This window comes from Scleropages formosus, chromosome 20, assembly GCF_900964775.1.
Source record: "Scleropages formosus chromosome 20, fSclFor1.1, whole genome shotgun sequence".
Lineage (NCBI taxonomy): Eukaryota > Metazoa > Chordata > Actinopteri > Osteoglossiformes > Osteoglossidae > Scleropages > Scleropages formosus.
In genome coordinates this window covers 3980578-4005865 of record NC_041825.1, presented here as the reverse complement: position 1 = coordinate 4005865, position 25288 = coordinate 3980578, and the positions used below count along the sequence as shown (strand labels likewise).

Genomic DNA, 25288 nt, shown 5'->3' with positions numbered 1-25288 from the left:
CACGATCCGGCTTTCCTTCCAAATGTCCCTTCGACTGCCCTCCCTCCGTCCTGCCCTCGTGCTCCTTCTCCCCCCACACGTCTCACAAAAAACAGGTACAATAATCACATAATTATTCTTACAAGATTCAAAATGCAAATATGAGTTGAAGACATAAACCTTAAATCATACTTAAACAGTGCTCTATTCTCAAGAGACCCTGAGAATTTTTGTAGTATTACAAGTAAAACAAATGACAAACCATCACACACAACATGTATTTGTAACAGATATTATACTTTACATTTAAATCAATTTAAAAATGGTACGAACAAGCTGAAGATCACTGAAAACCGGATGGGGACTAAAGCAGGCTGAGCGGACAGAGCATTGCAGGGCAGGCTAACGTTGCGATAAACGTAACATAGCAGATAAAATGCAGTTTGTGTCTTTTACTGGGTATATGTTAGAGTAGGGGATCACACATGGGGGGTGGCTATCAAATGTCAAAGGGAAAGGAAAAGAGAGGACAGCTGTTTTTAAATGCCCGAGTCACACAGTTCCACACTGAGCAGACCAGGCTGAGACAGAAAGGGCTGAGGGGAGCCAGAGTACAGAGGGCTCACTGTGAGCAAAAAGAAAGAGAAATTGACTCTCAATAGACAGTGTAGGTAGGCTGGGAGACTATTCAGGCTATCCACACTGATGAACACGGGCGGGAGATAAACAGACAGAGAGGGCGATCGTCAGCCAGTAGGAGGGCTGGCACCACGAGACCGGCGGGCGGACGGCAATACCGGTGGCGACAGTGTAATGGAGAGATAGGTTCCACGATGACGACGACAGAGGGATGAAAGGGACGCCGAAAGACGGGGAAAAAGAGCGGTCAGGTACACTGATGGTCTCTGATACACTGGTCTCAGTTGGAGGCAGTGCCATTTGCAACAATGGTACTTTGTTTATGCTGCTTTTTGTCATTAGTTTGTCATGTTAGAACTTTTGCAACAGGGTTAATAAATTTGGGCCCTCCGGATATTCCACTTTTGCCTTCAGCTAAGTGGTGTGTTTATGGTTTTTTTTCATGTCAAGCGCAATTACTCTAGTGATGATGTGTTTTTTGGGATAAACAAAATCAGGATCGCTTTAGCAAGGCAAAAGGCCAGGTGTGCTGTTCTCATTCACATGTGGACACGGTAATTCAGGAATAGTCCATTAACTGTCCACAGGGAAGGATAGATGATTGACGCTGACATTCTTTTGATGGACCTTGGGACTTGGGGGCACTCAAAGACTTTCGTGCAGCAATTCTTTATGAAAGTATGACCCCAACATCGAGCCGTTGCCATCGTGGGCTTTGCGGAGTCCTACTGACACTATGCCGCTTGATGCTAATCCTTCAAAGTGAGGCACAACATCAAGTCACTCAGTGTGTGGTACAGAATAGGCAAAAACGGCAGGGATCATCGCAAACGTGTCCTCCTGCTCTAATCCTCTCGATCCTGTGTTGTCCAGTGTGTGCGCGTATGTCATTCGCCCTCTTTTCCCTGCAGTTTGTCACACGCATCATGTTTTGTTTCCATGATGAGGGTCTGTCCCATTACACAACAATGTGTGTTCTGTCCGCAGGACAAATGTACTGTTTTTCGCTCATTCAGCTCTTTAGAATTTCTAATGTTTTATTGGCAGACTCCGACCTCGGGACAACTGAGGGAGATTTTCCAAATACTTTGGCAGCACAACGGTCCCAGCCTTCCACCCACACACTTTGACTGACCCGATCCCAACTCCCATTTTTGTCAATATCTCATTGTTCCCTCTTCCTTTGAGTATAGTGACTCCACAGTGTTCCCACCCAGTCCTAATACCTTCCTCTCTCATATCATTGGAGAAAACATTTTATGTTATTGCTGTATTTTTGTCCTCTATAAATTTATATATATATATATATATATGTGTGTGTGTGTGTGTGTGTGTGTGTGTGTGTACTATATTTACAGTACATAAATATTTAGTACATCTATTTACACTACACTAAATCCAATACACTATATACAAATACATATATGTTTAATGTAAATATACTAAATAAATATATAAATACACTACATATATAAAATATATGTGCACAATATGTTTTATTTATTTGTTTATTTGCATGCTTTCCTTTTGAGGTAGTGCTCATTTATTGATCATATTCAAAAAGTAAAGCTTGTAGTCAGTGCCTAGAATATGTGGCGTTCCAGTTCTGCATTCCCTCATATTAATTTCCAGCGAGGCTCCCTGTTCTGGAGCGATGCAGCTGTCACCTGTCCTTCTCCTTCTGGAACAGCACGGCCCTCATTTCTAAGGGTCCGACTGTGTGTGGGCGACACCGTTTCCCTGAACCGCACTCGCCTGATCCAGATTTAAGATGTTGTCAAAAAAAACATACACAATTTACATTTTTATTTAATCTTTTCATGTTTTCAAATCTTTGCATCTTTACAGTTGAATGGAATGTAACCTGAGACATTTTTGAGAACTGGGAGGCACTGTTCTCAAAAATTGCCTTGTGTGTGTGGTTATGCTGTACTGCGTTGCTCTGTGGAATCCCTAATCCAGGTCATTTAAAATTCCGTTGCTCATTTATTTAGCTGCATTCTACTCGTGGTAGGATGTGAATCACCTCATGTGATCCACAGAAGCAGGGCCTGTCCCACAGATTAATTTTGCGGCCTTTAAATACAGTACAAAGCTTTCGAAGGCGCAGAGGAAAGGACGATCAAAATCCATAAACATTAATTCTAAGAAAAATACATTTTAATTTTTTTTAAGACTGGGTGACTCATGTTCATATAAAAATTTTATGGTCTAGAAATGGGTGTCAGACTGTTGTGGAGTGGCTCTTACAACCTCTCTTCATTCGTGGTGCCGGTGTTTTTGGCTGTGTTCAAATGGTCGTCCAACAAAATAGTCCTTCTTTACTAGAACTTTCAGATTTAAACTTTATCAAAGCTGAATTTAATTGACTGATCGCAACAAAACAACTTAAACCGCAGCCATGCAGCATATTGATAACACCAATAAACCGATCGCTTCCTTCTTACCCAGTAGACTCTAATCGTTCTTTCATTTCGGGCTGTATTTACACTGCCTGCTAAACATATGGACATTGATTGTTTTTCCATTTTACTCCACTCTTAATATGTGTTTCAGTATCATTCACTAAGTGAATCCATAAAACTTACAACGAATCACACCTTCTTTTCTTCATAATGGTAAATACATTTTAAAATTATCTTTTGCAAAGCTGGTGTTTAAATCAGAGTCAAGATTTAATATGTCCTGTAACTCTGCTTTATCTAAGTATTAATTCAAATAGAGTGTACATAGAAGGAGTTGAAAAAACAATTTAGAAAACATTTTTCAGCAGCATTTTGTCAGAATACTCTTGAACTGTGGATTTGAATAATTATTCCATTCTTCGCTGTGAGCAGTCATTCTGCATTATTGAGCATTGTTTCCATGTCAAAGATACGTCTTTTGTCTTTTTGTCTCCTGTACCAACAGGGGGAAGAAATAAAAGGAAAAAATAATTAAGAAAAACTGTTTCTTTCTCTTTTGCACATGGCAGGATGACGGAACAAGACCGAGTAAGCCAAGCCTCCAGCCTTGCTACAATTTCATCTTTTCCTGTCCGACACAAGGTGGGTGTTCAAATGTCCTCTTCCCTCAATTTTTCCTTCAAATGTTCATACCGCTTTTGATGCCCTTCACACATCCCTCAGGCCGGAGACTGCAAAGTGCAGAACTTTGGGAAAAGGAGCAGAGCCGTGAAGAGAGACCCCAACTGCCCAGTGGTCATCCGGGGCTGGCTCTACAAACAGGTGCATTCCCCAGAGGAGTAAAATAGTCATAAAGATACATTGCAAGAGACCGTCAGAGCACCTACTTGAACCCTTTACACTGTCCAATATTCATCTTTTCGCTTTTTTTAGGACGGTTCTGGACTTAAACTGTGGAAAAGAAGGTGGTTCGTTCTGTCGGACTTCTGTCTGTTTTATTACAAGGGTAAAGGCACACTGGCATTTGTATGTATTCATATGTGTAGCTAAATATTGGAAAATATAAAAAACAGACCACAGACACAAATTTAAGGGTTCCCTTGATCAGAGTATGCACTGTATGTAAAGTATTCTGCTCTGTTTGTAGAAAAGCATCTGGAAAATGTCCAAACATCAATGTAAATATAAATAGTTTGCATATTCAAATCACATATGTGAAGTATGGGAGTGTGCATCTCATAAGACTCTGTGGTTTTGATTTAAATCTTTCTTTCCTCTCTCACTCTCACACCTTCTTTTTTTTATTGTTCTTTAGACAGCAGAGAGGAGTCTGTCTTGGGCAGCATTCCACTTCCCAGCTACAAGATCCTCTTCTGCACACCCAGGGAGTGCAAGAACAGAAAGTATGCATTCAAAGTAAGTCTCCAGTAAAAGACTGTCATACATGGCTGACATGTTTGGAGGTTTAATTCAAGATGTCACGCTTGTCAGGTTTTGAGGAGGTCGAATAACACTACGTTGAGTTATACACGTTATATCTCCACCCCTTGTTATGCCTAAGACTCAATCCCTCAATTCACGAATTTAATCCTTTCCTGAAAACAGCTACTGTAGATATTGATACTTCTCATACTACGAGCCTATTTCCCATTATTTTAAATGAGGGAAAACAATAATGCATTCCCAGCCCATCTGAAAACCTCAGATGCAATTTCTGAAATATCACTGGAACACTGTACAACATCTGTATAATTATCAACCCATGATTTCATGAAACACATTCATACACTTACTTCTCCTGGGTAATTTCCAGTTTTTGCTTTCGTTGATCAGTAATTGATAAGTTTCGTTTCAGTCGATCACTCCACAGGATGAGCAATAAACCAAGCAGAGATCACCTTAGCACATTGTGCTTATTGTATTTATAACAAAATAAAACTGTGCACTGCTGCTACAATGCATATACAGACCCAAAAAAGCATCAGTTTAACTTTTCCTCCTAATTGCTCTGCTGTCTCCACAACCATTCAATTAAGTAATACACCCAATATGGCCAACAGATGCACCTGTGGAATTTCATACACCTCCTGTAAGGTCCCGTTCTCTGAAAGCAACACTCTCAATTTCGTAACACACCAACAGAGAGAGAGATCTGGATGCCTACATGCCAACTATGGTACATTATTGCAGCTCTTCTTCACTCATGCAATGCGTGATTTTTTTTTTTATTCCGTAAATAGAAAATTGACATCAAAAGCCAAGATCTGCTATACCGAAGAGAGTTCATTAATGAAGGGATGTCAGTATCTTTTTTTATTTTATTGTACACTGTACTGGCGCGGAAAGTTGAGCAATCTGTTTCAAGATCTTTTGTCTGTGAAGTGCATGTGGGTAAGTGTCTTGAGCTACCCACTCCCTCTGTTGATTCAAAGGGCTCAGACGTATTCCAGACTGAAAAAGCAGCTGTAATTCGTCGAGCTGTGTGTTGGAAAAGTGGTTCTGTCCATGCAGTCAGTGGGAGCTCTATTGTATGTCGCACCCCACTCACAGATGGCTTAAACAAGGAGCAGGATCCTTTCAGACTGTTGACTGCAACTAATAGAGAAATTGCACAGTATGAGAAAGAGAATGGTAGAGGGAAACTGATGGGGACATGCAGAATAACAGTAATACAGGGTTAAAGGCAAAGCAAGTACATTCTGTAATTATTAGACACTATTCTGTAGCGACTTTCTGAATCCAGGGAAACTAGGATCAAGACAATGGTGAGTGTGTTCTATGGCTTCAGTCATGAGTAAACGCTTAATATGTCCATTGTGTCTTTCCCAGGCAGTACATCAGGGAATGCGTTCCTATTTCTTCAGTGCTGACACCCAGGAGGACATGCTGGGCTGGGTCAGGGCTCTCAGCCAGTCAGCATGCATGGAATTGGAGAGCTCCCTAAACAGGTACATCTCAGCAATTACTTGTCCAGCTTTCTCAGCTGCCCTCTGTCACTGTATTTCATTTCATTCACTGTCTCCTGGAAAGTGGAATATCTCCTGAAATGATCAGCTCCTTTTTTTTTTTTTAACTTAGGCGATGTTCCAGTTACCATGATTTCACACAGATAGGGGGCAGCAGTGAGTCACTCAGTCTCTGCCAAGCGACTTTCATGAAAAACTGCCCAGCCCTAGCTGGGGTACAAGGCACCGAGACTCTGAATGAGGCAAGCCACCCAGAGAGGGGAAGAGATGGGACACCACGGCTGGAGCAGAAAGGGAAACACAAGGCCTTGAGACACAGGTGATACAAGCAACACAGCTTCCTGAGAAGGACAATGACCTCTGTCTGAAGCTACCCACCTAATTTCATAGCAACTTATAATGTTAAATTACTCACAATGATCATTACAATGACAATTACAAGCACTGCATACCAACATTAAATTTCATCCTATGAACCATGGTGGAGGAAGTATAATGACATGGGGCTACTTTGCTGTACTTTGCTCAAGGAGCAGCTGGTAGGATTCAAACCTTGGTCCTTCAGATGCAAGGTGACAAGTATAACCATTCCACTACTTGCACCAAAGGAGGTACAGCTCAGACAATACAAAACCAGCAAAACAAGGCACAGCTGGTAGTGCAGTGGTTAAGGCTACAGCCTTTTGACCCCAAAGTTGGCAGGTTTAAATCCCCCTCCAGCTTTGGTACCACTGAGCAAGGTACTTGTCCTAAAGTGTGCCAGTAAAAATTGCCCAGCTGTATAAATGGGTAAAACAATTATAAATAACTTTGGAGAAAGTGCAAATGCAAAAGTATCAGCTTTACCCAGTAATCTTTTCTTTAAGAGAGTTAAGCAGCCCTACCTAACCAGAATGCTACCACCAAAGAAAAACACACCAAACTGTGACTATAGGTTACTTTTTACTTCTGATATTTGTTACACTCATGAAATATGCTTTGCATGAACAAATTTATTGTGTTTACAATCAAATGCAAGTATTTCTTTTTGTTTCCTACCCAGTCTTTGTGGAGTTTCGGTGTTCTCACCATGTCTGTGTGGGTTTCTTCAGGTGTTCGGGTTTCTTCCCACAGTCCAAAGACATGTAATTTGGGTGAAGTACTGACACTAAATTCCTGGTAGCAATGGCCTGGCATCCCATCCAGGGTGTACCCTTCTCAGCCTTGTGGCTAATACTTCTGGGATAGACTCCAGTTCACCACAACCATGCTTAGGACAAGTGATTATTTAGGTGGATGGATGGATGGATGGATGGATGGAAGTATTTTTGTTGTAAGATTTAAGTCGCAAGATTGATCTGTATGTTCAAAACTGAGACTGATATGACCAGTTTATTTTGTGTAGTTTTGTACCGGAATTATTATAAAGGGGAAAATAGTGATTGTGACAATACTTTCCTGTTCTCTTTTAGTCCATCACCAAAAACTTCAACTCCTACAACCTCTGGTGTGCAGAGGAGACGCGGTCAGTCGCTGAACCAGGACGGAAATGAACTAGACAGCCTTCCCTTCTATTCCAGCGGCCAAACACCACCACCCAGCCTGAAATCTACAGGATCTAGACCTTTAACACCTAGAGGTCAACTAGGGTCACGGCCCCACACTCCAGTGGGCAGAGTGGACATTCGACCTCAGGATGAACCCCAGCTTTCAAGTTTAGGCTCCTCCCCACCATCCCCCATATGGGATTTTACAAGTTCTCTCACTCCTACTGTAGAAAAAAAGTACATGCATGGCAAGGTGAGTAAAGAAGGAGACAGGGGGAGGTGGACAGAGGTAGAGAGATAGGGAGGAGGTCAAAGAAGAAGGGGAAACTCTTGGAAATTGGATTACAGCAGCGCATAGAAGCACAAGAGGGTTAGCAATGTGGATTATAAAGGAGGAAATGATCTGTCCAACAAAGGTAATTAAAAGGTGATACCTGTACTTACCTGTACATTACATTTTTCCTACAGTCGGCATCAAACTCTTCATCCCCGTTTCACATCCCTGTAGTGCGAAGACCTGCAGGAAAGGTATGAATGGCGTCAGATGTTTTACTGAACTGTCCACAAAACAGAGCAATGGATCTATTCGTTTTCATCATCACATAGAAGTTTGTCATTTTCACATTCAAATTCTTTATAACACTGGGGCATCCTTCACTCACGATGTTAACTGAATATATAAAAATACATTAACAAGCTTTTAATATATTATTGACTACCGCTGCATGACCCCTTCTGTGTTATACTCCACCCAGTCTCTGTTTATTTACCATATTAAAGATCAATATTAAACTCTGCCTCTTTGTCCTACCTGCTTTTAAAAACTATAGTAGAGAAAAAAATAATAATTTTAAAGAAAAACTTAAAAAATTAAAAATAAAATTATAATGTAAAAATGATAATAGCTAAGCTGCAGAAGGTTTTTTGGAGAAGTTAGTCTTTTTCTTAGACATTTTAAAAAAATTATTTTGACATTTCATGCTGCAACTTTAACCACTGCTCACATGCACAATAAAACTGAAGCTCTTATTGTATTTGTAATTTTTTGCACCTTTATCAACTTCTATGATCCGAAATGCTGAATAATTCAAAGTCTAAGTATTTGACATACAAACTGCCTGAGGTAGTGAGATGAAACTAAATAAGACATTTAAAGGATCCACTTATTAGTATGATAGTGGTATTTCACAAAATTTAAAGCTGTTTGCGAATCTTCCTTTTCCGGATCACTTTATCCATAATTCATATATTGCTTTGCTAAACTGTTTAAATAGTTTCAATCACTGCATAAATAGTTGCAATTTGTTCTGCACCCCTGGTACTTTATGACCAAACATTATATTACATTTCTCTGCATTACAACTTTTCTTTCTCCATAGGCCAACTCTAATGTGGGGCAGGCTGGTTTATTACCTCCTCTACCCCCACCAAGAATAACCACAGCCCCTACCCCACATCACCAGCACCACCACCACCGCCACCACCACCATCGCAGCCCTATGTCTGTCTGTGTGCTACAGCCAGCTATGGTACAATTTGTCAATCTCATTGTGTGTCTCGGAGTCGGTCTTGGTGCAAATGTTGTTATTGTGCTGTATCAATCTTTTGTGTTTAGTTCTCATAGCTGTGTGGTTCTGCATTTGTGAAATACTTTGACCAGGACCAGTCTTAGGATAACTGAACCTCCTCGACCCAGTGGGGACCCACACTAGGGTTGCCATCACCAGTTCTGAAAAAATAAGGAATGCCTTATAATCCTAGTCACTGGTGGAAATTCTTTGAAAAGTCCCATAATCCCTTGCTTTGAAGGAGAGAGCTGCAGGATTTCCTGTTTTTTTCATTGCTCTATGCATATTTCTTAGAATTCCAGTCTAATTTAAAACTGATAAAATCTTATCTTAGGCCTATTCTGGAAGCTGTTTAAAAATTTTGTTGAACTTGTAACTTTTCTGCTCCAGGATTGACTCAACAGCCTTGCAATGTTATCCATAGAATGTCATGGAGTAGAAAAACGTACAACTTCAACAAAATGTTGAAATAATTTCCAAAATACAAAGGAAGAAATTTTTTTCATAGTTTTATGTGGAAATATAATCACACACACATATATACACGCACACAGGTTTCTCCCACTGTCCGAAAGTAGAGCGTTTCTATGAAAAGCGAAATGTACATCGCTTTGGAGAAAAGCATGTGCTAAATGAATAAATGTAAATGTAAAACTTTTGTGAGCCAAAATGGCGTTAAGCAAAGAAGTAATTACAATTAATTTATATGGTAACTTTAAATTCGTTCACCACGATCAAAACGTTTAATTACGTCCAATTTCACACTAAGAGTAACACCCTTACGAGCTCTCTTAGGCATTTTATACCATAGGACACATCTTGCTAATGGATGCACAACATAAATTGAGATAAAGCACAGATGCCCACAGACACAGTTCGTAGCTATGGCGGCTTGATGCTGAGATGCTTTGTGTAGTTTCCAGTGAAGGAACTTGGTGGCGCCTGTTTCGCTGCTCGAGGTGCACGTTGCCTCTAAAACAGCTCGCTGCAAAACGAACATTGAACGCTGTTTTTGCTTTCTGTCTTTTTTCGTAATGGCGAAAATCCTCTTTGGATTTCTTTTGGTTAGCAAAAATAGGTACTATTGTAGGTCTTTCGTAAAAGCAAAGTGGCGTAAAGCGAACTTTGGAAAAGCCGGGGATTCATTATATATGTATATGTATATATATATGTATATATATATATATATATATATATATATGTATAGTTATTTATATATATAGTTCTGCTTGTAATACAGGGTCATGGCCTATACCCTGCCACCTAATTTGAAATAATCTTAACTCCAGGGGTCCTAAAATGGTCTAAATTGGGCTCCACTTTTATTTAGGCCAGTCCTGCTGATACCGACTGTATTTGAGGACATGCAATACGTGAAATTCTCTACATGTCCAAAATGCCTTCTGCTGAATCTTGAGTCGTACATTCATTTAGAATCCTTCAACCACGGTTTTAGAACCCCTACCTGGATAGATATGCGTCAGCATATTCTATTTGTACATCTCTTGGTGTGTACAATTCACTGTGCTGCCATTATGTTATTCTGCTTGACAAATTTCTCTTTGTTGCACTATGAAGAAAACCCTTTGTGCCTGACTGCACGACCCATGAATTTGGTCAAATGTCTCGACCCTAATAAGAACACATATGAGGTCATCCAGTCAGTGTGATTGGTGTCCGCTTCTGTCGTAGTCCAAACGACACAGATACCAAAAGAGAGGCTCACACTCAGGAACACCATGCAGAGCCTACAACGGGGACAAAAAAAATGTCGAAAAAGTGTATGCATTAAACTAAATAGATATGATTAAGAGATGCCATTGAATGAGTGAATAAAGTTGTCTGTGCTCCAAAAAATGAAATCTTTGTTTTGTAGAATACCGACTCTGACCTGTACCAAGAGAGAGAGCAGCCCTCGGTCCGGCCCCTTGAAAGTGACGTTGATGTAAGTCGCCTCACATTTGTATTTATTCATTCTGCTCATACTTTCCTCCAGTGTGACTTACAGTGTGAATCGCAGTGATTTACCTATTCATACAGCTCGGTTATGTTTACAGTGTCAGTTCAGGGGAAGTACCTTGATCAAAGGTACTATGGCACAGAGTGGGAATCAACTGTGTGTCCTTCAGGTTCAAAGGTGGTAGATGAGACACACTCACCAGGCACTGTGAAAGAGGAATGCTACTCACTTGACACGGTGGTGCAACAAGTAGCTCTGTTGTTTCACAGACCCTGGGTGGTGCAAGATGATATGGGTTCAATCTTCACACAGTCTGTGTGGAGTTGGCATGTTCTCCCCGTGTCTGTGTGGGTTTCCTCCTGCAGTCCAAAGACATGCTGTTCAGGTTCCCCCGTAGTGTGTGAATGACAGAGAGTGTGTGTTGCACTGATGTATAGATGAGTGACCCAGTGTAGGTAGTGTATCTAGCAGTGTAAGTCACTGCGGTGAATAAGGTGTGTGGGCTGGTAACACTATATAGAGCTCATTGGAAGTTGCTCTGGAGAAAAGTATCTGCTATGTAAATAAAAATGGATGAACCTGCTGCCCAAAACATTCTCAGTTGCATTACAGTATTAATCTTTTCACACAATTGCATGAAATTTGCATGATACTTTGTTGTTTCCCTTCCCTTTATTATGAAGATGGTGACTTCTGGTGGCAACATCTCTTCTTTCTTTCCTGTTCCAGACCATGCTGACAAGACTCTGTGGCTGTGACAAGCTGCTCCAGGCTCTCTCCGTGGAACTGGCTCAGCTTCAAGCAGAAAAGGTTGGTTTATTTCTGTGTGCTGTTGATGAGTGGTTTGATCAATAAACGAAAACCTTGTTTTATCACAGTTTACGACAATAAAAGTCGGCTCTTCAGTTGATCTTTAGTACTTGATCATGAATTTCCCCGATGCTCATCTTGGCTTAGGATAACGTGCAGTGTGCTCTGGAGATGACCAGGCTGCATCTCGAGGACTGGAAGGGTCAAGGGACCCGGGGTTTATGCTCCAAGAGGAACGAAGTGCTGTCGCAAAAGGTCCTGTTACAGGAGGAACTGGTCACTGTCAGGGCCAGATTGTGTGACGTATCCATGGTAAGTATTGTGGGAGAATAGAAGGGTGGCACCAAACACACTGTTTCAATGTGGGAAAACAGGGATGGGCCACATAAAGTATACAGTGCTGCTTGAAAGTGTGTGAAACCCTTGTGTTCCTTACTTTTACCACGAAAGGGTTATTGAACGAGAATCAGTGTTTCTCATGTGACGTAACAGGTGTGTAATGATCAGTTCCATATGTTTTGTTAGAGGAAATCATGTGTGTAGTAGAAACACACAAGTAGTGCAGGTGCAAAAATAAGTGAAGCACAAGTTGCATTGGTTACACCAAGTCAGAAAGTAGAATCGGGGGTGTAAATCATAGTATTTTACTCATTTGACAAGTTTAACATTGAACATTGTAAGTTTATTTTGTGACATGTAGTATAAGTTTTCACAGCAGCTTGTAGCATCAGGGTTGTAGCTGCTGCCTTTAGAGCCAAAGGTAAGAGATTCAAGTCCCACCTCTAGCTGTAGTACCTTTAACGAAGGTCCTTACACTAAATTGCTCCAGTGAAGTTACCAGGCTGTATAAATTGTTAAATAGATGAGAATGGCTTAACACTGTAAGTCACACTGGAGAAAATTGTCAGCTAAGTGAGTGAGAATAATATTTCATGCAAGAATAACAACCATCCCTATGGGGTTTACATACTTTGCAGCTGTACTGTAGTAACCGTGTACATCAAAAACATCATATCTTGGAAATAAATAATACAGTGAGTGAAAATAATGGAAGAATTAACAGTTTTTAGCACCTTCTTCAGTTTCTTCCAAAGTCCTTTATAACATTCACTTCTATTCTCATGTGACACACTTTGTCATGTCCTCAAACACTTGGACCACCGGAACGCTTCTTCATGCTCTTATCACTCTGACGACAACATGTGTCATAATAGCAATGACAGCGTTTGTAAGCTCTCTACTCTCCTTTGCCCCGGTCAGGAAATGGAGAGGGTGTGGAGTCAGTATGAAAGGCTGGAGAGTGAGCTCTCCATCTTCCATTCGCACCTCCAGCACATCTGCCGTTTCGGGAGACCACAGGTAGGAGCCTCGCCTCGTTCCCTTTCCCGGATGTATTATTCTTGCCATGGCGGTGTAATTTTTTGAGCGATCTACTGCTTCGCAGCCTACTTTGTGTCGCGCTCGTACCCGTGTTCGAACATGCGCGTCGCCGCTCCTTGCGCTGCTGTGTTCCAGGAGCAGGCGCAGGCACAGAGGGAGCTCTGGATGATGGAGGACATTCTCTGTGGCCTCAAGGCCAACAGGAGCAACTTCCAGCTTATCCTGGGATCGCAGAGGCAAACAGGTGACTATAATATAATACATAATAATATGTATATGATAATATATTATTAACAGTGACATTCGCTCATCCTCCCCTTTGTAGGCCCTCGTTTTAAGGAAATTTGAAATGATCAGACCGAGAAAATTAATAATTTACAAATCTGTACTTTTTTTACTGTTTTCTTTCACATTTTGTTATATGGTGGAGGAGATGCTGATGTGCAGTGTGGTGAGATTTTATGTCACATCTCTCAACTGTAACTCTATCGTGACGATGACAGTGTGAAATATGCTGGAGAGCTCGGCAGTGTTTCAGTGCTGGTTATTTGTGTTAGTTACGTAATTTATTGCAGTTTATTAATTGTTACACCACATTATTTCTCTTATTGTTAACTACATTCAGTTTTCTGAAACTTCTGATCCCGGTGAGGGTTGTGGATTTTTTTTCCCCCAGATGTTTTGTAAAATTTTGGAGACTTTCGGAAATCAGGGAAAACAATGGCTTGCTTGTTTGACAGAAACTGGCCTTATGGACTAATGGTTCAGAATTCCTCCGCTAACCAGGAAAGCAGTGTGTTGCTTGAACCGTTTCTACATGTGAAGAGTAAAACAGATACCCTGGCTGTGCTCTCTCAATGTTTTCAGTGCCTTCCCCAGTTCTCCAGAAGCCTGTCCTGCATGCGGACTCGGTGCTCGGCCCTCAACCTGACAGATCACCAAAGGGAGCATCTGCAGTAGGTCCACACCGTTTGCTCAATACTCACTCTGGGCCGAGTGTCAGAGGAGGGGTAGAAAAACAACCTTCTCACTGAAGATGAACCGCAAACACAAAAATAGTAATTTAACATGCTTTGCTATGGGGTCTTCAAAACTTATATTGCTATGATAATGTACAGCTGGTCCCCAACCGTGAGCTTTTGACTAACAGTCTTTTCACTGAAAGGAACCTTTTTGAGAAGTACTTCGTATTTATTTTCTCTTAAAAAGATCCGACACAGGTATACGACGGCGGTCCCATAAGATTATAATGGAGCTGAAAAATTCTTATCAACTAGCTACGTCGTAGCTGTCATAACGTTGTTGCGCAACGTCTTACGTGTTCGTGGTGGTGCTGCTGTAAACAAACCTACTGCGCTGCCAGGCGTATAAAAGGATAGCACATACAATTATGTAGAGTACATAACACTTGATAATGATAATAAACACCTATGTTACTTGTATTTACTATACTGTACTTTATCGTTATTTTACAGTGTACTCTTTCTACTTCTAAAAAAAGTTTACTGTAAAACAGTGTGCTGTGTCACATCAGCAGCAGCGTCATAAATCTCGTGTTTACCATGTCTCTTCACTGCATCGAGGCTATACCATCTAGGTTTGTATAAGTACACTTTGTGATCAAGGCTATACCATCTAGGTGTGTGTAAGTACACTCTGTGATCAAGGCTATACCACCTAGGTGTGTATAAGTACACTCTATGATCGAGGCTATACCATCTGGGTTTGTATAAGTACACTCTATGATGTTCACACAATGACGAAATCGCCTAAGAACACATTTCATAGAACGTTTCCCCGTCTTTAAGCGACACGTCTGCCTAATTTTAAAAGACGCTTTCCTTCAAAGCAGCACACAGTTTAGAGCAAAGAAAAACTGCATTTTACAACAGGTGAAGAGTTAGAGTTTCAGACACACGGTTTATCGCACATGACAGGAATAGCTGTGTATAGAACTGATGACGAGCCCCTGGACTGCTTTGTCTCACATTCGAATTCTGAACTTTTTGAGAAACGAACCCACTTAAATCTGTAAGTTGGGGACCAGCTGTACTGGTACCAGATCAGCTATCTTCACAGAGAGTGAAAGGCAATATCTCCTGATGTCCACACTGCAATCACTGTACATCTGTTTTCCATCAAAGTTGGGCGTCATGTGTTTCAGTCCTTCTTGGTCTCCCTCCCTTTCTCTCTCCAGTCAGCCACCCACCGCTCTTTCTCTCTTACGTCGCTCTTCTCTGTGCCCCCTTCTTTTCTCAGATCACCACATCCCTTCTCTTAGCAAACGAACCTTCTCTGCGCATTAAATGAAAATGGTCTTCAAAATAAAATGTTTAGTGCTTTGCTAACAGTAGCGTAATAGAGCAGGTTGCATCCTAAGCAGTACAGCCATTTCTTCAATCGACAGCCACACATGGGTGGGCGCTCACTGACGTGAGATCAGTCCAGGTGTGGCCATCTACGTCTCACTTAGTCTGCTTTCGAAGGAAAAGTCTTAGGCTAAAACTGAAATTTGTTCCACTTCTGTTCTAACAAACTCAGAGGTATTTTGTTTTTTCCTTCCTTTCTACTGTAACTATAAGGGACTAAAGGCATGTTTCATTTTTGATTGCTACTGATTTCTGTATACGAAGAAAGAAACAACAGCAGCACTAAGTTCACCTCAAATCGTCTTAAAAATATTTGAGGGATTTAATGGAATTTAAAAATTGGATAATGTCTCCCTATTAATCTTCACCCAGTTGCAGCTGCAGTAGTAGTCAGTAAGATGAGGATGTGGCTTAGACTGCTTCCTGCATTTTTATATCTTGTGTCTTCGTTTAATTCATAATTTTAAAAATTAAATCTCTAAACTTTTTTTTTTCAGTCCCGTTTTACATATCACAGTTTTAGACTGAAATGTATCAAGGATTTAAAAGATATTAAAGTACAGTAAATTACTGAAATTTGTGGCAAATTGAATTCATCCACATTTACCACAAAATACTGTTACTTTTAAGTCAGCATCATCGCAGCTTGTGAAATCTCAGACTGAATCTCGATTTATGATCAGAATAATATTTCAGTCATCACGCGAAGTGCTAAATAATACACTGTCTACTCAGGGGGTGGAGTCAGAGCCCCCACCCCGCCCACCTTTACCTCAGGGGCTTCAGGAGTCCAATGAGAGCAGAGAGGTGGGACACAGCTGGCTGGAGAGCCAATCAGAACTGGAGGTGGGTGACGTCGCATGGTTACAGTAGCATTACTGTATTGGACTGGTGCCGAAATTTATTCATGAACTCAAGAAATTCTTTTGATTGTAGGTTTGCGTGGTAATGATTATTATACAGCAGGTGGCGCTGGTGCCTCACCGCTTCTGGGCTGTGCATTCAGACATGGGTTCACATTCGGATCAGTTTGTTTGGAGTTTACATGCTCCGCCCATGTTCGCGTTGGGTTTCTTCCGGGTGCTCTGGTTTCCTCCCACAGTCCAAAGATATGTTTCAAGTGGACTGGAGAATTTAAACTTCCTGCTCTATGTGTGTGTGTGTAATCATATGTTACTTTGGAACAGAGTGATAGACGAAAAATGTTGATGTTTAGACAATTTTTCATCCACCAATTATTATTCCCTTCCCTCCCCATCACTGTTTTTTTTTCTTTTTCATCTTTCTTTACCTGTCTTCCACAGGTCTTCTACAATGACCTGTCCTCCCATCCTCGGTCATTAGATCGATCGGGACACAGTCTCTCTGTCCTGCCTGGGAAAATACAGCAGACTGAAGTTATGCCAGGTGCCTTCACTGCATCCCTGTTTTTACCCTGTTTTTACAAGAGTCTTGCCACGTTGTGGTGTAAAGAGGTCCCGTTCAGGACTGCATGTCACTAAACACACCAAGGGCTCCTTACAGTGAACTTGGTGTCCTGTAGCAAGGATGCATGTAAAATCGTCGTAACGTACTGTACTGGTTACTGCTCATCTTCCAAAAGCAATATCACATTTTAGCACTAGCAGTAATGAGTGCAATAATAATAATAATAATAATAATAATATAGTGGGGGTTGGGGTGGCACAGCGGGTTTGGCCTGTGCCTGCTCTCTGGTGGGTCTGGGTTTCGAGTTCCACCTGGGGTGCCTTGAGATGGACTGGCGTCCCGTCCTGGGTGTGTCCCCTCCAGCCTTATGCCCTGTTTTGCCGGGTTAGGATCTGGCTCACCGCAACCCCACTCGGGACAAGCGGTTTCAGTTAATGTGTGTGTGTGTGTGTTGTTATTATTATTATTATTATTATTATTATTATTATTATTGGTTTAATGGGATTTTCTGTTTCTCTCAGCTCCAGTAACTGGTCTTACTGCCTCCTGCTGGTCGACGCCAGATCCAACAGCCAAGGTGAGGATCCTTTAAAAATTCACTTGATGTGACTGATATCAAAATCATTTTCCAGCTGTACACACAGTTTTTCTTTTTTTTTAATTATTTTGTATTATTTTGATTTCGGAAAATATGACACGGCTTTTTATTCCTCGCTTCGGTGTGTACCTGTGGGGCAGCATATGACGCATCCAGCGGCTGTGCTGTATGTTCTCTGCGCTTTTCCATTTTTCCATCCCCTGCAGGGTTGGCACTTTGTCCTTGTTTTGTGTTATACCTCCTCATGTTTACCACAAAGCCTGGGAGGGACACGTTTCCCAAATCACCACTGTCCTAGAACTGAGAATCATCTATTGGCTACGAATGAAGTTGGAATAAATCGGATTCATTGTTGTCAAATGATGACATGCGGTGAGAAGCGGCACGAGCTGAGGATGATATAAATTCCTCCTCTGCTTTGTTGCGCACTAATTAGGCCATGTGCAATACCGGAGTGCACCACCTGGTGGCAGTAGAGACGCATATTTTAAAGCCTGCCTTACATCTTTGTGTGGGCAGCTGAGCTGTTCCCCTCCTGTGTGTTCTCTACAGTAAGTGTGTGTTTATGTGCAGTGCAGCTTTCCAGCTGTGCTGAAATGCTGTGTGTGTGTGTGTGTGTGCGTGTGTGTGTGTGTGTGTGTGTGTGTGTGTGTGTGTGTGGGGCCTCTCCTGTACAAATCGTTCTTCCAGAGAGCTAGGATGAGCAAGGAGGAGCAGGTCGAGAGGATGAAAAGGAACCAGGAGAGACTGTCCGGTCAGAAGAAAGCATCCATGGCCAGTCACACCAGCCACATGCAGCGTGGGGGGTCTTCTCCTCCTGCGGAAGAGGTAACACTGTGGGAGACATGAGCGACACACTGCAGTCCACGCAGCACACACTGACTAACCCTAACCCTGCATGTAGGGCGACATTCATTTCTTTAGCAGATGCTTAACTCCAAAGTGCCATAGAACACAGTAAACAAAAGTGCAACTATCAAAACTATACTTATTATTATTATTATTATTATTATTATTATATTCCTCTGCCTCTTAACATTTATAATTATATGTGCATTTACATTTGTTCCTTTGGCAGATGCTTTCCTCCAAAGCAGCATACAAATTAGTAAACTGACTTTATTTGCTTGTTTGATTGTTTGTTTTCCAAAAAGTAAATACACGGGAATAGCATTACAAAAGTATAAACAAAATGTGTCGGTGAAGTCAAAAAATCAGCAGACTTGTAGGAGATCCTAGGCAGATGTGACAGCAGAAATGACACCAGCAAGTCATCAACGATTAGCAGGTAACAGAACACACACACACACACACACATTTTCAAAACCACTTGTCCCTTACGGGGTCACGGGGAACCGGAGCCTACCCGGCAACACAGGGCGTAAGGCCGGAGGGGGAAGGGGACACACCCAGGACGGGACGCCAGTCCGCCACAAGGCACCCCAAGCGGGACTTGAACCCCAGACCCACCGCAGAGCAGGACTGCGGTCCAACCCACTGCGCCACCGCACCCCCATGGTAACAGAACAATGAACATATAATAATAATAATATTAATAATAATAATAATGGTTGGTATGAGTGTGTAATGCGCATATCTGATCTCTCCCTCTCTCTCAATTCAGTTTTTCAGTTTAAGGCACTTTTTTGACTTTAAAAATTACATACACTTAAGCAATGGCTGAACAATTTCAGTAACAATATTTTGTAACGAAAAATGTTAAATAAATACAAAAAATATATTTTTTAAAAAGATGATAGATCAGAGTCGGAACAAACCAACAACAACAACAACAACAACAACAACAACAATAATAATAATAATAATAATAATAATAATAATAAATCTCCATGTCTCTTGCTCTGTCTCCTTGTTTCCTCAGTCTCCTTTCCCTCTGAGAGTGACTCGGGTGGTAACTGCAATCCTACCATCCACCCTGGTCGCTCGGCGTGTGTCAGTAGAAGACCCCCCTCCTGAACTGGCTACTCCTTTTCCAGAGCAGATCTTTCCAGAAGCTCCTCTCTCGCTAACCGACCACAATAAAAAGCACCTGAACAAGCTGAGAGAGCGGCTCGCGGAGAAGACGGACCAAAATTCCAATTGGCCGCAAGAAGAGCCGGCAAAAAACTTCCCGGATGGAAAACTGCGGCGGGATCTGTCAGAAGACGTGTCTGAGAAGAAGTCCAGTTTGCTGCTCAAAGCAAACCGGCACAAGCGTGGTGTGAAAGACGGGGCCTCTTCTCATTTACTTAGTCATGAGCAGCTTTACACTCTGTACACTCCAACTGAGGTACACCCCGAGGACGCTTTAACAGAGCGGTCCAAATCCGAGCTCGTCGCAGGTTTCAGGTCCGACGCGTGTGAGCAGGAAGGTTCCGGATCTGATCTCCACGCAGGAGCGGAAGGAGCTTCCGTCCCCTCTGGAAACATGCGAAGGGAGAAGGTGAGGAGCTGGACTGCAAAGCCAGAAGTTATGTGCGGCCCTTTGTTAATCCATCCATCGTCAACAACCACTTGTCCCGAGCTGGTCGCGGCAAGCCGGAGCGCAGGGCGCAAGGCCGAGGGGGGAGGGGACGCACCGAGGATGGGACGCCAGTCCGTCACAGGGCACCCTAAGCTGGGCTCGAACCCCAGACCCGCCACACAGCAGACACCAGCTGAACCCGCCGCGCCACCACACTCCCCCGATCCTTAGTTAATTTAAATATTAATTTGATTTATTAAAATTGATTTATTATTGAAGTGCGGTCAGGACAGTAATAATTGTAATTATTGCCATGTTTTTTAAACACCCGCACCTGCCTCTCATCAAGGAGGCTCGGTATAATTAGAGCAGGACTCCACACCCGCTTGCAGAACCTTGTTCTGAGCAACCACAGCTCCCCTGTGCTTCGTGTTCCTGATTTCCTGTTCTCGGCATTCTGACATCTGACCCTCGCCGTTCCTTCTCGACTACATCCCTCGTCTCATCCTACGAAACTCCGCTCGCTCATCGCCTGACCCACGCCTGTTTCTGACCTCTTGTTTTCACCTGCCGCTTTAGTTTTGTTGTTAATCAAAGAACCCACGATCGGGTCCAACTCCCCAGCTTCCCTTCTTCCGGCATGACAGCATGAGTGTGAACTACGAACGCCTTTCAGCTGGAGGCCTTCAACAGCGTGGACACACAGTAATGACATATGCAAATAATTAAGGAATGCAGGGAAGCATATTCGTGCCCTGTCTGTGTGGGTTTCTTCCAGGTGCTCTGGTTTCCTCTCACATCCCAAAGTGATGTGGTTCAAGTGAACTGGATTCATGATTGTGTGAAAATGTGTATGTGGCTACACTGCTATGGACTGGCACTCATTCAGTTTCCTTTAACAAGGAAAGTAATCGAACAAAGAGTCACATACATTAAGACACCTGACTGAGCAAAGGGCGACCAGCGAGAAGTGCGACAAATTAGGGAGTTTGCTACACTGCAAGACAAAATTTTACCAAAGTGTACATTATATCTGTGGAAAATGGACAAGGAAGTGTCAGAAATGACACCACTGTGATACAAAACAGAACTTCACATCAATAGAGAAAGCTGGATACATAAAAAAGCATTAGTTATGTTATTATTATTATTTAAGCAAATTCATGGAAGTTCCTTGTTTAGTTAGTACTGAAGTTTTTTACTGTCAGGTTACCATAGCTGTGTGGTAATTGTGGCTGCTACTCTCCCCTTAACAGGTTGGACCGCAAGCATCGCTGCCGGCTCCGGATGCTGAACACGATCTCTGCTTGACCCGCGAACAGAGGGAAGCGAAACTGAAGCGGGTGGAGAGGATCAGAGAAAGGGTCGCAAAAAGGTGCATGAGTCCACGTTTGTGTATCTCGAGTCTTGTAAATTACAGGTAATTTTTGCTTGAAATATAGAGAAACATTCAAGTTACAGTGCTGGTTTTAAACACAAAGTTAGTGACTTCACAGAAAAACATGGCAATTGAGCAGCGGGGCGTGAGTTTACAGTGACCGAGTTTAATGTGCGATATTGGTGTAAACGGAAACCTGCACTACAAAACACCAGTGAGTCAAGAAAAGCATTCGGAGGACCTGAACGTGGAAAGTTTCCTGCGCTGGAGACGAGTTATTTGAATGCGTTAGGTTTCCGTAAAGATGGTTGCTGTATTTCCAATGAAACGTTGCATTTCAAAGCACGCAAGTTAGGTACAAAACGAGGCATCAGTCGCATAGATCTGAAAGTGAACCGAGTTTGGATCACGAGATTCGTGAAGAGGAAAAATCCTTCCCTTTGTCCAAAGACATCCCTTCACCAAAGAATGAGGAAAGATTTCAAGGATAAAGTGATGGATTTTCATCGCTATGTGGTTCAATTTAGGAAGAGCAATAACTATTTGTTATCGCAAATAGCCAATGCCGATCAAACACCCCTCATTCTGGACATGCCGCACCAAACAATGTCAATTAAATTTTTTCCTGAAAAACTTCAGTTCCCGAAAATTCCCGCATAAATCACCCTGATTTTTTAACTTGAATTTTGGAGGAAAAAGTGAGTTATATTCGAGTAAATACAGTATTCACTGTCCAGTGCAGGGCTTCTTCACCTGGGGTCCATGGGGGGTCTGTGGATGGCCTTGAGGAAGTCTCTGATGAGCAGCCTTGCTTTGAAAGCATCGCTGTCTAACTAAATGTTAAACAAGATAAGGACAAGCTAGAAATATCATTATGCCGCTACTGTTTATGATACAATTCTGTGTGAAGGCGATCCAGTTTCACCTCAATAAACTGAGTGCTACATGTTCGTCGAATTTATTTATGGACATTTTTTCTAGGAGGGGTCCTGAGCTTTCCTCATATTCTTAAAGCAGTCCATGGAACCTCAGTCCTAGCGGTGCCCTCACTCTCTTTCCCACCTCTAACCTTTTCTCTGTTTCCGTCTCTCAGTGCAGCCAGAGAGAACAACGCGCAGCCCTTCTGTCAGCGGACGGGGGGCAACCGGGAGGGACGCCTCAACCTGTCCCTTCCACTGGTGAATGAGGACTCAAAAAAGAACAAGGAAATCACTGGTAAAACCTGCACTTGCTTCTGTGTCTGTAGATACATTGAACCATTAGATGGAGTTTTTAACATCATCAGGAATAAAACGAAGGTTTTTGTAGGATTGGCGTGTGGCATCGTTCCAGCTGATGAATAAGGAATGCATTTTTTATTTCCACTTGGGTCACACAGGAACTGATGAGGAATGCCAGTACACCGACGGGCTGGACTGTGGAAGCAGTTGTCATAGTGATAGGGATCCTGACCTTAGTCTAAGTGTGACAACTGAACCCAAACCCTCCAGAATCCCATTTCATGATGGCAGAAGCCGAGGAAGAGCCAAGAAAAGTGACTTTGATGTGAAATACTGCGGAAAGACACCCATCGACAGTCACAGTCATCTGAGCGAAGACACAACAACTCAAAGTAAAAGATTCGCTCAGAAGAAATTAACTGCATCCAGGCATCACATCACTAAGCTGGCAGTATTTCCAACAGATGGAAGCCTGGAAAAAGCTGAGCATTACTCTTCCCGTAACATAAAATGTGAAACAAAAGAGAAAGGTGTAAACTCTGCCAGTCGTTTTAACAAAAAGCGGACAGAATGGTTCCTTTCAGCCAATCAGAGAGTAGAATTTATACCTTTAGCCAATCAAAACGTCGAATCAGTTTCCAATGAGAATAACACAAATCAAGACCTGCGCAATAAAGGCTCTGACTTACTATGTGAACATCCAGCCATGAACAGTAAAATTATGGAGTTTGCCTTATCCCCATTCAATCAAAATTTGCCAGATGTCTCAGACACAAATGGAAAGGCCATTTCCCTCAATTGTCCCAAGCAAAAAAAAGCGACACCAGAAGATTCCTCAACCAGTCTAACGCTATCAGATGAAAATCTAGCCCATGATGACCAAAGCCTTGTCACAACTGAGAAATTAACATCTGAAATTAAATCAGAAGAAAATGCATCTATAGTCATAGATGAATCAGCAGCATCCTTAAACAAGAAGTATTTGCAACAATCAAAACATGAAGTTATGTCTCAAATAGAGGTCACTAGTGCAGAGAGACAGAAAAACCACAAATGTGATGAAACTGAAGGATGTAATCTCACTTCTAATATGAACGGCACCCATCCAGAATTGCTGACAGACCAAACAATTACCACTTATGCTACAGTTCAGTTCATATCACCAAGCAGTACAGGTTCTATTCAAAATGATGAGAGTAACACTCATTTCACTTTAGACGACTCTATCCATGAGGATAACTCTGCCAAGACCAGTCAAGATTTGAGACTGGTAACCAAACCTCTAAAAGTTGCTCATATTTATGAGGAAATAACTTATAATAGTGCATCCTTAGATTCGAAAAGCAGTTCAAGCCAAGACACTGTTTTGACAGTTAATGATTTTGCATCACAGCTCGGCCACGAGGAAGGTCTTGGAGGCAATTTGAATGTGCGGTCTGTCTCCACCAATCAGAGTAATGAAACCGAAACGGAGAAGGAGAAATCTGCGGCGGATTGGTCGGATGGAAATAAATTGGCCAATCAAGAGCAGGCTGATTCAGAGGCGTTGAAAGGCGGTCTGAGAGGGTCGGAGGAGAGCAAAAGGACGCAATTGAGGAAGGACGTCTGTAGTCCAGATGTGGGTGACAATCATGGATCTCAGTTCCCTAAGGCACGTGTGACAGTGGTGAGGACCAGTTTGTAAAAACAGTTCTTCAAGTCTTAAAACATGCACAAGTAAAGATGATGGCTTATTATAACCGAAATGTTCAGTGGGAGTTCAAGTAAGGTCTAAGGAGGCGTGAGTGTAAAAGAAAGTGAGACGGATGGCAAAAAAGATACATTACACAGGAAAAAAGTTTAATAAATAGTTCAGTATACTTGAATGAGAAGCAAGAAACTAACTACTTACTAAAAAAATAAACCACTGCTATTCCACCTCTTGTGCTACATCTTGATAAAATGCATTTATTATATTTGTTTGCATTACGGAGTTTAAAGTATCTTGAGTTGTTGTTCTGTAATTATTTCTAACATCATTTCTGTTTCAGGCTAAAATAAAACGTACGAATAAAACACCATTTCAGAAAAAAGCAGTGTGGCTGTACGGCATGAACAAATTGACTTTTTATATTGGTTATTGAAGTAATAAAGCTTACATTTTAATCTCAGAATCCCGATGAAAGGTTGAACTCTTTCGACACTTTTAAACATTTTTCCCTTCTTTAATTGTTCTTTTCTGCTCCCTGGCTTAGCTTGCCGTTGGTCACATGAAATGTCCCTGAAGAAGCTTTTTTAATACGATATTTTCCCGGGCATTATCGTGTGTTCTTTACTTTAACCTCTGCTTTAGCCTTTGACACGGACAATGCGGTACCGCTCCTGAAGCACGTCACTCTGTCTTTAAATGTTTTCCAAGCCTCAACCGATTACGTCATTGTACAAAATAACATTACATCACTTCTTCTAGGACTCGCCTCTTTCAGCTATAGTCCCGCCTTATTCCTCTAATATCAGGAAAGCTGAATTTCTATTGGTTGTGCCCGAATGGCCGGAAACGTTATCTGGCTTATTATTGGTTAGGTGGCCAAGACGATTGGTTCATTTTTTTGTGCGTCA

At 42.0% G+C, this 25288-nt stretch overlaps 1 protein-coding gene across 1 annotated transcript; it reads left to right on the top strand.

Annotated features, from left to right (window-relative positions):
• The first annotated feature begins 518 nt into the window (after positions 1–518).
• plekha4 (pleckstrin homology domain containing A4) lies at positions 519–24790 on the top strand. Its single transcript, XM_018734918.2, has 24 exons — positions 519–869; positions 3593–3665; positions 3747–3845; positions 3957–4029; positions 4339–4439; positions 5853–5971; positions 6102–6308; positions 7441–7768; positions 7984–8043; positions 8895–9044; positions 10960–11028; positions 11773–11853; positions 12001–12165; positions 13114–13212; positions 13369–13477; positions 14101–14189; positions 16338–16448; positions 16907–17009; positions 17552–17607; positions 18319–18456; positions 19511–20071; positions 21349–21467; positions 22564–22685; positions 22849–24790. The coding sequence occupies exons 2-24, from the start codon at positions 3594–3596 to the stop codon at positions 24372–24374; spliced, it is 4557 nt and encodes a 1518-aa protein (XP_018590434.1). The 5' UTR covers positions 519–869; position 3593; the 3' UTR covers positions 24375–24790.
• Positions 24791–25288: the final 498 nt, after the last annotated feature.